Genomic DNA, 12,684 nt, shown 5'->3' with positions numbered 1-12,684 from the left:
CCTTTGGTGCGGCAGTGCTTTGGAAGTTGTTCCTGAAGATGTCTTCTGAAACAAGTGCCATGCATGCAGCACGTCCCAACAGAATATCGGTGAAAATCATAGAGGCTATACCCGATTCTAGAGAAGTCCGGAGACAAAAAAGGTTGTTGATGCATGTTAAGATGAAGGATGAGGATGCCTACTGTAATGGTGTCTTTTGTTCCAATGTTGGTGTCTGTGCTATGGAGCAAGGAAGGCCCAGCATTCTCATGTCAAGGACATTGACTCAAAGCCTCCGGGGTTGTTGAAAAGCTTTTTATTTTCGTGTTAGTTTTTTCACTGTATAGAATGTCTCTCATTCGGGTGTCTTGTGGACTTGCTAAAAGCGTGGGGTATTTTTCCATTCCTTTTTAGCTACAACAACCTTAAAAAAACAAACATGTATGCTTACATTGAACCATGACTGACCCATATAGTTTGTTTCCTCTAGCAGGGGTTGCCTGGGAGGTGCAGGCCCATCTGAGTTAAGTCAATTGTTTACTAGCGCATTCCGTATCCTAACAAGTTGAAATGACGTCACCGTCTACAAATGTGCACTAACCGTCAGTCATGAACTGCTTTGATGCAACAGTATTGTGTGAATTGTGCGAACCGTGCCGGCACCCACACATGGCTTCCTATGGAACCCCTTGCTGCATCCTCACGTGTTGCTGTGTGAGGAAGGTACCCGGATGTGCATGCGACTCATGCTCTGCCTATGAGCCAGCAGGGGTGATCATCACTTTTTGGCATGTCGTAACAGCCCTCCTTCCTTCTTTCCACCCCCTCCTCCCTTTGACGCCTGCAACCGAACTTGAAGCAGAAGTGCGGGCTGCGAGTTGCATACACCTCGGCATGAGTGCCGTTTAGGCGATGGTTGTTAACCCCAACCCTAACCCTAACCCGGCGCCATGAACCCAGAGGAGCAGACCGTAACGTGGTTAATATCGCTGGGGGTGCTCAGCTCACCCAAGAAAAACATCGCCGATCCGGAGGAGTTCCTGAAAGTCTCCCTGAAGGATGGCCTCGTCCTGTGCAAGCTGGTGGAGCGGCTGGTGCCCGGCTTCACCGCCAAAGTGAGTTATCGTGGAGGAAAGTTCTCGCAAAAAGATCCACAGCCTGGTAGAGACTAAGAGCAGATTCTCGACACGAGCGTGACTTGCCACCAAAATCCGGAAGTAGTTTCTTTGGAAGGAGCATGCGTGGTCAGTGTATTTACACTTTATACACATTATGCAGTGTTTTTGCCACGTAAAGCGTGCATGTAGATGGAAAAGTGGATAAGAGTAGTTTACAAGGAAGAGTTCGTCACTTCCTTCTTGAAGCCTTTCCCTGTTCGACCTCTTGGTTCGTCAAGATGGCGTCAAAACAGGAAATCCACAACCACCATACAGGAAGTCGTTGTTTGCAGTGCCTAGGGTGGCTTTGAAAATAGTGCCTACATATCTCGACCACGCAACGGAAGCATCGGATCGTACAAGGACAAATCATGCCATTTCACAGTGCAACAATCCCCTCGCAGTTTCCAATCCCAAAATGCGAACTGCAAAATGTTATTTTGAAAGTCGTACACATAAGCGGATGTTTGTGTGTGTCGGCGCTCCTTTGGCACTTCGGCATTAACGGTTGGTGTTTTCACGAAGGGTACGCTGGGAGACTCCGTGTTTCATAAACTTACATTACAACAGCCACGGCTGCCGAACTTCCACGGCTATAGAGTCACCCAAAGTACCCCAAGGTCGGATTTGACGCGTTGTAAAAGTGTCCCCACATAAATGTGCAATATTCCGTGTGTTTGTGCTCCCAGTACTGCCTGGATCCCCGAACCGAAGCTGACTGCATAGGCAACATCCGAGAGTTTTTAAGAGGATGCGTGTCCTTGAAAGTGGAGGTAAGTTCTACATACTCAATATAGCCACCTTTCCGTATTGGTAGCCCCATTGGTAGCCCTGTGCATGTCTCCCGAGTGGACTTGTCGTGTTTCCCTGCATGGCCGTGTGTCGAGTGAGGTTAGACACGGAGACAGAAGAGAAGCAGAAACAAGTGATTGGTGTCTAAAAGACCTAGAAAACCTTCCCACTGAGTGTTTACTGCACTGAGGGTTGCTACTTGTTTGGCTAAAATCCTTCCAGATCACAGTCTATCATATCAACACCTGCGCCAGCAGTTAGGAGCCACCTGATTGGACGCTCACGTGCTCCATTCAAGACTAGCTGCGAAGTAGGAAATATCTTTCTTTGGGCCTACGGGGGCTCATGAAGTTGTTGGTCAGTGGGAGGTAGAGTGGCTGTGAAATGTGGAAGTGGTTTTCTGTGGATAGAGCAGACGGCAGTAGTCTAACCATCCGCTGCATTCATTCCGGGGGACACGGAGGTGAAAACATGGCAAGTGAGTTGAAGGAGTTTCTCCAGGACTTAGATGACAAGGAATACGTGTGTGGAGCTACTGACAGTGGATGTCCGTCAACAAGTGGAATAGACTGGCTTGCTTTGGACTCTCTCCGCACGGTGCCTTAGGTAAGCTTGCTTTTCATTTCATCGTTTTAATGATACGGCTTAAGCTTTGTAGCTGATACCGCTCAGGCATATCATGATCCGTGCAGCTGGGAGCGTCTCTCCGGCTGCATCCAAGGCTACATTGGTGGATGTAAACCTGTGAGCGGTGCTGAATGTGTAGCAGATGTCGGGCGTGTCCTCTGCCTTGCTTCGTGCCACACCGGACAGTAATGCTTCCATGGTTTGGAATCATGTTTTCTGCTCTGCTTTGGAGTCACATCATCTGCTTCGTACCAGTGGCCAAATACTCCTTGTTGCCTGGCTGGCGTGTAACGCCCCCCCAAACCCATAATTAGAGCTTATGAAGCCAGCCGGTCTGCGGCACATCCTTCACTCACTGATGTGATCAGGCCTTTTCCCTTTGTCCTTCGCCATCGCCGCACATGTGAGTCGGTGTATCCGGTGACTGCACAAAGACCACAGTCTTACCGTTTTCACTTCTGCACGAGGTTGGAAAAAAGGAAGTAGCAGTAACAGCCCCCCCCAGGAACATGACTTACTAGTACACGCTCACCGTTCAGCTTCACTTTCTTAAATGTGCCAAAGTGGGGATGCTGCCTCCTTCACCCATACGTCACGTGACCTGTTTGATTATGTTTGACCTCTTTTGGGTTGCCGCACACGTAGAAGTAGAAGATGGATATAAAGCACTGCCAGGACCTTTGGGCACCATGCCTGTACACTCCATTGATTTCATCTTAATCAACTTTTTATTTCTGCCTTATCATGTGATTTCTGGAAAAGATGCCCGGGTCCTTTCAATGCAGTACCAATAATACTAATGATCTAGATTTGACAGTAGTATTTTTACCTGGTATTCTTTATCTGGACGGATGCATGTGTGTAATACAATATGTTATGTAAATGTGCTATTCTTAGGCTCCAGCACCCCCCGCGACCCTTGTGAGGATAAGCGGTAGAAAATGAATGAATGAAGAATGAAATGTGCTTTTCTAGTCATAATAATAAAATATACTTGAGTTACGTATGCAGGATGCACCCGCCATACCAGAATTGGGACTTGCCATCAGTGACATACTGTATATACCGTACTTCAGGGGTGGGCAAACTACGGATGTGGCCCGCCAAGTGCTTGAATACGGCCCGCCTGTTCTTTCCAAAGTATTTCATTTAAACTCAGCATACAACCTGGCATCATGGCTTGAGCCAACCTTTTGATGGTTGAAGTAGCTGGTTTATCAATTTCGTTATTTGATGTGGTCTGTTGTTTACAAAAAAAGGGACACAAGCACATAATAATAATAATAAATATAAAAAATATATATTTTCCAATAATATTAAATAAATAATAATTATATTAATAATACAATCAATAAAATATTATTAATTATTACCATTAATAATATTAATTAATAATAATATTAAATTAAAAATAATTAATATTAATGATATTAATTAATAATAGTACTAAATAAAAATAATTATTGAATAACAATAATAATCATTATTATTATTATACATTTAATTTCTAACACACTTTATATCAAATAAATAATTTCAAAGTGCATGACACTTTTACATGTAAAACGTGTGTGAAATATACGTGTAAAAATTGACCGTTACGTGTAAAATATTATAGTCTGGCCCCCCTGTCAATGTTGTTAAATCAATGCGGCCCACAAGTCAAAAAGTTTGCCCACCCCTGCCGTACTTGGACGTCCACACTAGACTTGGGAATGATGTTCGTTGTAGAAAATGTGCTGACATGTTGCTCATGAGGAGGATGTGATGTCACCTTGCTGCAGAGTTCCACGTCTATACTGAAGATGTTTTATTTGCCGTGTGAAAGCATCTACGCCGAAGGAAAGCACGGAGCTCTATGCATGTGAGCGGTGTTTTAGTCACAGATGGAGGTCACCCTTATTATGTCCATCGTGATCAGTGTGACTTTCATGTGTGCATGCCGTTATCTCCCGCTGACACGTATTTGTCTGGTTGTGATGTTTTCTGCAGGGGTTTGAGCCTGAGTGTTTGTACAGCGGACAGAATTTTGGCAAAGTCCTGACCACGTTGCTGGCCGTCAACTTTGCCACACAAGGTAAGAGCTGCACCATCCTTCCCTGACCTTCCCACTCTGCCGAGCAAAGGGGGCTGCGGTGATTCCACAGCATTGATCGCTCCAGCAGTTTTTCCACATTGAATCAATTATTCATGGGGGCTGTGTCATTGTCAAAGAAAAAAGCCATCACGGCCACGCTGACTTTTTTGTTGACTTTCCGTCCTCAAGCACAAAGTTGGAGTACAGTATGTGACGAGAGCCAGCATAGCATCATACTTGGAGTAGTCCATGTACAGCTTGTATAGCAGCAGAGACTTGAAAGGACTCCACACTCGGCCGGTATTGTCCCAAGCAAATACCGTGAGAGATATCCGGCGCGGGGTGGCTGCCTGGTGGTCTGGGACTGCACTGGGGAGCTGCCTTTCGATGAGGGCAACATGAAACCACCTCCTCACTCAAAACTCAAATAGTCTCTGGTCAAATAGTCTCAATTTTTGTGCAACGTTTGTGCTGTTTTATTCAGTTAAAATGTAAAATATTCAGTCCTTTTCATGGAGTCTTGTGATGAAGACCTGTTTCACATTTTTTATAGTCTTGCTGACCTGATATAGACCTGATATAGACCTGATATAGACCTGATATAGACCTGATATAGACCTGATATAGACCTGATATAGACCAACTCATCGTTGTGAGCTGCACACTGAAGTTTTGCACACTTCAAGACATGTTCTGCTCGTAAATGTCACAGTTCATGCGTGAATTCATCTTTTCCTCAGTGAACCGCAGCTCTGCCAGTGCCAGAAGCACTCGTGCATGTAGGCCAGACGCCATCACTTTGCTGCTCCCTTTTGCCAGCTATTCAGAAAATAACTGCTGTGTTGTCTTTTTTTCTATACTTCTATCCCAGCTGTACACTGACTACTCTAAAGAAAGCACCTGACTCTCCTCGCACAAGTGTTGTGTATGTTGCCAGATGCTGTGTGAAAGCTTGCTTGATGGGAATGTGTGCAAGGCACAGCTAGATAATGCAGAATGTCCAGCGGCTAGGGTGCTAACCCTAATGAATCAAAGAAATGCAGCGGCTAAGGTGCTAACCCTAATGAATCAAAGAAATGCAGCGGCTAAGGTGCTAACCTTAATGAATCAAAGAAATACAGAATGTCTAGTGGCTAAGGTGCTAACCTCAATGAATCAAAGAAATACAGAATGTCTAGTGGCTAAGGTGCTAACCTTAATGAATCAAAGAAATACAGAATGTCTAGTGGCTAAGGTGCTAACCCTAATGAATCAAAGAAATGCAGCGGCTAAGGTGCTAACCCTAACGAATCAAAGAAATGCAGCGGCTAAGGTGCTAACCCTAACCAATCAAAGAAATGCAGCGGCTAAGGTGCTAACCCTAATGAATCAAAGGAATACAAAATGTCTAGTGGCTAAGGTGCTAACCCTAACGAATCAAATAAATGCAGCGGCTAAAGTGCTAACCCTAACGAATCAAATAAATGCAGCGGCTAAGGTGCTAACCCTAACGAATCAAAGAAATGCAGCGGCTAAGGTGCTAACCCTAATGAATCAAAGAAATACAGCGGCTAAGGTGCTAACCCTAACGAATCAAATAAATGCAGCGGCTAAGGTGCTAACCCTAACGAATCAAAGAAATGCAGCGGCTAAGGTGCTAACCCTAATGAATCAAAGAAATACAGCGGCTAAGGTGCTAACCCTAACGAATCAAAGAAATGCAGCGGCTAAGGTGCTAACCTTAATGAATCAAAGAAATACAGAATGTCTAGTGGCTAAGGTGCTAACCCTAACGAATCAAAGAAATACAGAATGTCTAGTGGCTAAGGTGCTAACCCTAACGAATCAAATAAATGCAGCGGCTAAAGTGCTAACCCTAACGAATCAAAGAAATGCAGCGGCTAAGGTGCTAACCCTAATGAATCAAAGAAATACAGCGGCTAAGGTGCTAACCCTAACGAATCAAATAAATGCAGCGGCTAAGGTGCTAACCCTAACGAATCAAATAAATGCAGCGGCTAAGGTGCTAACCCTAATGAATCAAATAAATACAGAATGTCTAGTGGCTAAGGTGCTAACCCTAATGAATCAAAGAAATGCAGCGGCTAAGGTGCTAACCTTAATGAATCAAAGAAATACAGAATGTCTAGTGGCTAAGGTGCTAACCCTAATGAATCAAAGAAATACAGCGGCTAAGGTGCTAACCCTAACGAATCAAATAAATGCAGCGGCTAAGGTGCTAACCCTAATGAATCAAAGGAATACAGAATGTCTAGTGGCTAAGGTGCTAACCCTAACGAATCAAAGAAATGCAGCGGCTAAGGTGCTAACCCTAACGAATCAAAGAAATGCAGCGGCTAAGGTGCTAAGACGAATGAATGCTCATTTTGCAACAAAGACTGAAAGCGTCGGCGTATTGTGTCGACAGACAGTGCTGCAGAGAGGTCATGTCCACATCCCAGCACCCAATCCCTTAGCCTGTCCTCACACGCGACCTCCTGTGCCAAATCCAAAGGCTCTCTGCGGCGACAGTCCAAACCAGCGGTATGCTCCACCTCCTCTCCTTATTACGGCATCAGGCTCCACAATGCTTGAAGCAGAAATCCCATCTTCCAGGAGATGTCTGAGAACGGCGGAGGCGGCGGTGTTGGGGGTAGTGGTGGCCAGCTGGTGGTGAAGGCCCGCTTCAACTTCAAGCAGAACAACGAGGACGAGCTGTCCTTCAACAAAGGGGACGTCATCGCTGTGACGCGGCAGGAGGAAGGCGGGTGGTGGGAGGGTACTCTCAGTGGGAAGACGGGATGGTTCCCCAGCAACTACGTGCGTGAGGTCAAGTCCTGCGGTGAGTCGATAGAAAAGCCAAAGACAAGACTGCTGTTGGACTGGAAGATGTTCTGATCTTTATTGCCTCCTCTAGACAAAGCAGTGTCTCCTAAAGGAGCCCAGCTGACCAAAAGCTACTATAGCGTGGTGAGTTGTCTTTTTATTGGCGTACCACTGGATATGTCCTTTTTTCCCGCCTACCAGGTGGAACAACTGCACTTCTTGGTGTCTTCTTGTCCTTTCATCACTAAGAGAATGTCATGATGCTCGCCTGATATTTCCGATCATGAAGGTCTTCTTTGCTTTGGTGCTTGTATTTCATGTGACGCTTGCAAAGAGATCCTGTGCGTCTTGCAGGTGGTGCAGGACATCTTGGAGTACGAGCGAGAGTTTGTCAAAGAAGTGCAAACGCTGCTGACTTGTTACCTGCGACCTTTACATGCCAGCGACAAGTAAGAGAGCTTTTTCCAACGTGATGATAATCACGGGCATGTCGACGGCCTATGGAAGGCCGGGGTGAACAAGTAGGGGTGTTAATTGTGTCTTTTCTAACTCCATCTACACACGTGCAACTCTATTGCCATGGAACCTTGGCTTGGTTATTGCTTTTGCAGGCTGAGCAGTGCAGACTGCGCCACCCTGTGTGGAAACCTGGAGGACATCCTCACCTTCCAACAGGGCTTGTGTGCCTCTTTGGAGGAATGTACAAAGTAAGTGTGGCTGGATATTCATGCAGCGGGTTTACACCACCAGCTGGATAACCAACAGTATTATGCAATCCATGCTTTCATTCTTGAGAGAGGAAGAAGGGGGATGCAGGTCTCGGATATGACCTGAACTTGACTTTGTCACCAGAGTCCCGGAGGGTCAACAGCGGCTGGCAGGATGCTACCTGAATGCGATGTGTCAGATCAAGTCTCTCTACTTGTCCTACTGCTCCAGCCACCCGTCGGCCGTCTGCATCCTCACCGACCACAGGTAAGCACACACGGCAGCAGACCAGGAACAGCGGATGCCGTGACATTTCGCCAGGGGCCGAGTGTGCTGCACGAGAGCGAACAGGAGCGCTTGTGCCTAGTTGCAGGTAGTCTTAACGCCACTGGGTGTCAGGCTGACATCAATACGGCATACTGTACCTCCTCTAGCAGTGACTCTCAACCACTTTTTTTCACATGAACATTTATTCATCATTTTCTACAAATATGATGTCATTGTCGAGTGTCTGTGGTGCAAAGGCCTGCAGAGCAATATAATACCTGTCCATGTGGCAACGGGTTGCTGATTGGCTCGTTCCTCCAGGAGACTTAGTGATGCACGTGAGAGGTTGTGGTGATATTTTGGAACATTTTTGGTTAGTGGTCTGCCGCAAAATTTTTCCAATGCAAAAACGTGCTGTGGCTCTAAAACAGAGGTAGGGAACCTATGGCTCGGGAGCCAGGTAGGGCTCTTTTGATGACTGTATCTGGCTCTCGAGCATTTCTTACCACAATAAAAATGTATGTTTGCTAACATTTTAAAGTAAACATCACAGAAATGACTGTTAAAAATAATATTAAAAATCAAAACTTTCTTATGCATTTTAATTCGTCCATCTATATTCTACTGCAATATGGCCGACCATATCCATCTTTCCTGATGATATTTTCCAGGTCAAACACCAAAACTTGATTATTACTGGGTAATGCGGTAGTCTACCTCGGTCATTGAGATGTCAACATGTAAATATAAACTTTCCTCCTTTAGTCAAATAGTCACCTAGCTAAAGCTGCAGAACCAAGCCTTCTGACGAAGATGGCCAAAAGAATGAAATATACTGAGTATGGTGCAAAATTATGCAGCAGCAGAAGTTGTATTAATGGCAACAAGTATTTGATTTATTATTAGACACTGCGCTGCTCACGAAAGTGTGCTGGCCACACCCCCTTGGCGTGGGGTAGTGTGCCTGGTCTACGTAATTAGAGCCCATTATATCTAAAACTGTTGGTCTTACATAAAAATGCACACATTTTATTGCATTCAAAATGTATATGGCTCTCACAGATACACATTTTAAAATATCTGGCCTTCATGGCTCTCTTAGCCAAAAAGGTTCCCGACCCCTGCTCTAAAAGGTTGAAAAACACTGTCCTATAGCGTGATGCCCACGCCGTCACACAGGAAGCTGCGTGTTGACAGGATATGCGCAGTGTGGTTGTGCCGCCATTATAGAATACATTTGCTTTGCAAGACACCACTTGATTGCTCAATGTTACTGAGCGCTCACCTAATGCTGGCCTGATACATGGCAGAGGATGTACACCTAGATCAGGGGTCAGCAACCCGCGGCTCCAGAGCCGCATGTGGCTCTCCAGCCTCTTTGTTGCGGCTCCCTTTGCAATGCTTGAATATTTTTTAGCACCCGTGTGGTGAAAATGCACGTCTTTGTTATGAGTTTACAAAAATCCAACTTTGTGTGAGACCATGAATGCATCCTGACTGAGTTCTGACTGGTGACTGAATGAGCAGACAGGATGCTATCCAGTTCTCTCTGACAGGTTAACATGAAGGGAAATGAGTAATACTTTGAGTTATTTGAGTTATTAATTATTATTAATGAGTTATTTGACGATTCTAAAAAATAAATTAGAGCTCATTTAAAAACAAAAGTTTATCTCCAGTACTAGCAAGAGTACTCCAACTCGTCTTTTTTTTCCCCTCCAATGTTGTTTTAAACATACAACGTTTTGCGGCTCCAGGCTATTTTTCTTTAGTGGGCAAGTGGGTGAAATGGCTCTTTTCATAGTAAAGGTTGCCGACCCCTGACCTAGATAGATAGACTCCCTTTATTGTCATTGCACAAAAACACAGTAGTGAAATTGCCAACGAAATGTCGTTGCCTGGCTCCCATATAATAACAGACACAAAAGAAGATAAGTAATAATAATAATAATAATAATGTGGAGAATAAATAGATAGAATAGACACCAAATATGAACAACATAATGTAAAGTGCAGCGTGAACAGTAAATTGCCCAAATAATTTAAATAATTTAAATAAAGAATAATAATGTAAGTAAAGGTAGAGGGGCTTATTTGGCAATGAGCAGTCTGATGGCCAGGGGGAAGTAGCTGTCTCTGAACCTGGTCGTCCTACAGCGGATGCTGCAGAGCCTTCTCCCCGATGCCAGGCGAGAGAACAGTCCATGCTGGGGGTGTGTGGGGTCAGAGCAGATCCGATGGGCTCTAGATACACACCGGCTGTTTGCTATGTCCTTAATGGGGGGGAGCCGGGTCCCGATGATCTTCTCCGCTGTCCTCACCACTCTCTGCAGTAACGTCCAGTCCGAGGCCTTGCAGCTCCCAGACCAGACGGAGATGCAGTTTGTTCAGCAGGCTCTCGATGGTCCCTCTGTAGAAGGTGGTAAGGATAGGAGGGGAGAGGGAGGCTCTTCTCATCCGCCGCAGGAAGTGCAGTCGCTGCTGTGCCTTCTTCGCCAGAGCGGAGGTGTGGAGTGACCAGCCGAGGTTGTCCGTGATATGCACCCCCAAGTACTTGGTTGTGTTCACAACTTCTACGGCTGTGTCGTTGATGCTGTGGCATATGTTGTACTTACTAGGCTACACATGTGTTGTACTGTGTTACACATGTGTACAAGCAAATGTCGTACTATGTTACCCGTGATCGATCAGAGCACCCCAAGTTTCTACTGAAGAGCCACATTGGAGATATGGTGTGTACGTGAAGTAATGATAAACAACACAACAAAATGAATAAAATAGCCAATACACTAAAAGACTGACGGACAGTGTTTCATTCTGATCCCCCCATGACCAGTCACCCACTCTGGGCCTCAATGTGAGTTTGGGAAACCCTAGCGTATAACAGAAACATCAGTGGTGTTAAATGTTGTGGGTTTTGAAATTTCCAAACCTTTTCAGCTTCTGACCCGCATCATCAGTCTTTATTGTAACATGAAATATGTATGTATGTATATATATATATTAGCTATTGGGCTCTAGGTAGACTTCTGACGGTTAAAACAGACATTGAAGACATTTTTATCCATGTTACCAGTGAGGACCTTGACAAGTTCATGGAGAGCCAAGGAGCCAGCTCTCCAGGCATCCTGACGCTGACCACCAGCCTCAGCAAGCCCTTCATCAGGCTGGACAAGTACCCTACCCTGCTGCAAGAGCTGGAGAGACACGTGGAGGTATGCGCCATGTATGGAAGACCTTGCTCCCTGCTTCCCAAACGTTTGACTGCAGAATGCCCCTTGCCCCATTATGCCCCCCCCCCTGTTCCTGCTTACACCTTTTATCTTCATCCATCTGAAATATTCAACATCATGGATTGTTTCATTTTCTACCAACTCCATCATGCTGACTTTTGATCATCTATGACATGGGCAATGACGGATACAGTACGTCATCATACTACGTGTCTTCATAAATAGATACGTCATCATACTACGTGTCTTCATAAATAGATACATCATCATACTACGTGTCTTCATAAATAGATACGTCATCATACTACGTGTCTTCATAAATAGATACATCATCATACTACGTGTCTTCATAAATAGATACGTCATCATACTACGTGTCTTCATACATAGATACATCATCATACTACGTGTCTTCATAAATAGATACGTCATCATACTACGTGTCTTCATAAATAGATACGTCATCATACTACGTGTCTTCATAAATAGATACATCATCATACTACGTGTCTTCATAAATAGATACGTCATCATACTACGTGTCTTCATAAATAGATACGTCATCATACTACGTGTCTTCATAAATAGATACGTCATCATACTACGTGTCTTCATAAATAGATACGTCATCATACTACGTGTCTTCATAAATAGATACGTCATCATACTACGTGTCTTCATAAATAGATACATCATCATATTACGTGTCTTCATAAATAGATACGTCATCATACTACGTGTCTTCATAAATAGATACGTCATCATACTACGTGTCTTCATAAATAGATACGTCATCATACTACGTGTATTCATAAATAGATACGTCATCATACTACGTGTATTCATAAATAGATACGTCATCATACTACGTGTCTTCATAAATAGATACGTCATCATACTACGTGTCTTCATAAATAGATACGTCATCATACTACGTGTATTCATAAATAGATACGTCATCATACTACGTGTATTCATAAATAGATACGTCATCATACTACGTGTCTTCATAAATAGATACGTCATCATACTACGTGTC

The 12,684-nt window shown here is 44.5% G+C and overlaps 1 protein-coding gene across 8 annotated transcripts in view; it reads left to right on the top strand.

Moving 5' to 3' along the window:
* Window positions 1-727: 727 nt before the first annotated feature.
* arhgef6 (Rac/Cdc42 guanine nucleotide exchange factor (GEF) 6) overlaps window positions 728-12,684 on the top strand; it is a 49,598-nt gene continuing 37,641 nt past the window's right edge. For 2 of the 8 annotated variants that reach the window (XM_058053146.1, XM_058053129.1), the window contains exons 1-10: window positions 728-1,094; window positions 1,826-1,909; window positions 4,548-4,632; window positions 7,040-7,155; window positions 7,228-7,453; window positions 7,529-7,581; window positions 7,792-7,886; window positions 8,049-8,144; window positions 8,290-8,412; window positions 11,489-11,627. In XM_058053146.1, the coding sequence (XP_057909129.1) occupies window positions 930-1,094; window positions 1,826-1,909; window positions 4,548-4,632; window positions 7,040-7,155; window positions 7,228-7,453; window positions 7,529-7,581; window positions 7,792-7,886; window positions 8,049-8,144; window positions 8,290-8,412; window positions 11,489-11,627 (1,182 nt within the window). In that variant the 5' untranslated portion in view covers window positions 728-929. Of the gene's footprint in view, window positions 1,095-1,825; window positions 1,910-1,971; window positions 2,535-4,547; window positions 4,633-7,039; window positions 7,156-7,227; window positions 7,454-7,528; window positions 7,582-7,791; window positions 7,887-8,048; window positions 8,145-8,289; window positions 8,413-11,488; window positions 11,628-12,684 lie in introns of those variants that run through there. The other 6 variants (XM_058053121.1, XM_058053138.1, XM_058053155.1 and 3 more) reach the window with 5 other exon arrangements.

This window comes from Doryrhamphus excisus, chromosome 2, assembly GCF_030265055.1.
Source record: "Doryrhamphus excisus isolate RoL2022-K1 chromosome 2, RoL_Dexc_1.0, whole genome shotgun sequence".
NCBI classification, from domain to species: domain Eukaryota; kingdom Metazoa; phylum Chordata; class Actinopteri; order Syngnathiformes; family Syngnathidae; genus Doryrhamphus; species Doryrhamphus excisus.
This window is presented reverse-complemented; position numbering and strand designations above follow the sequence as displayed.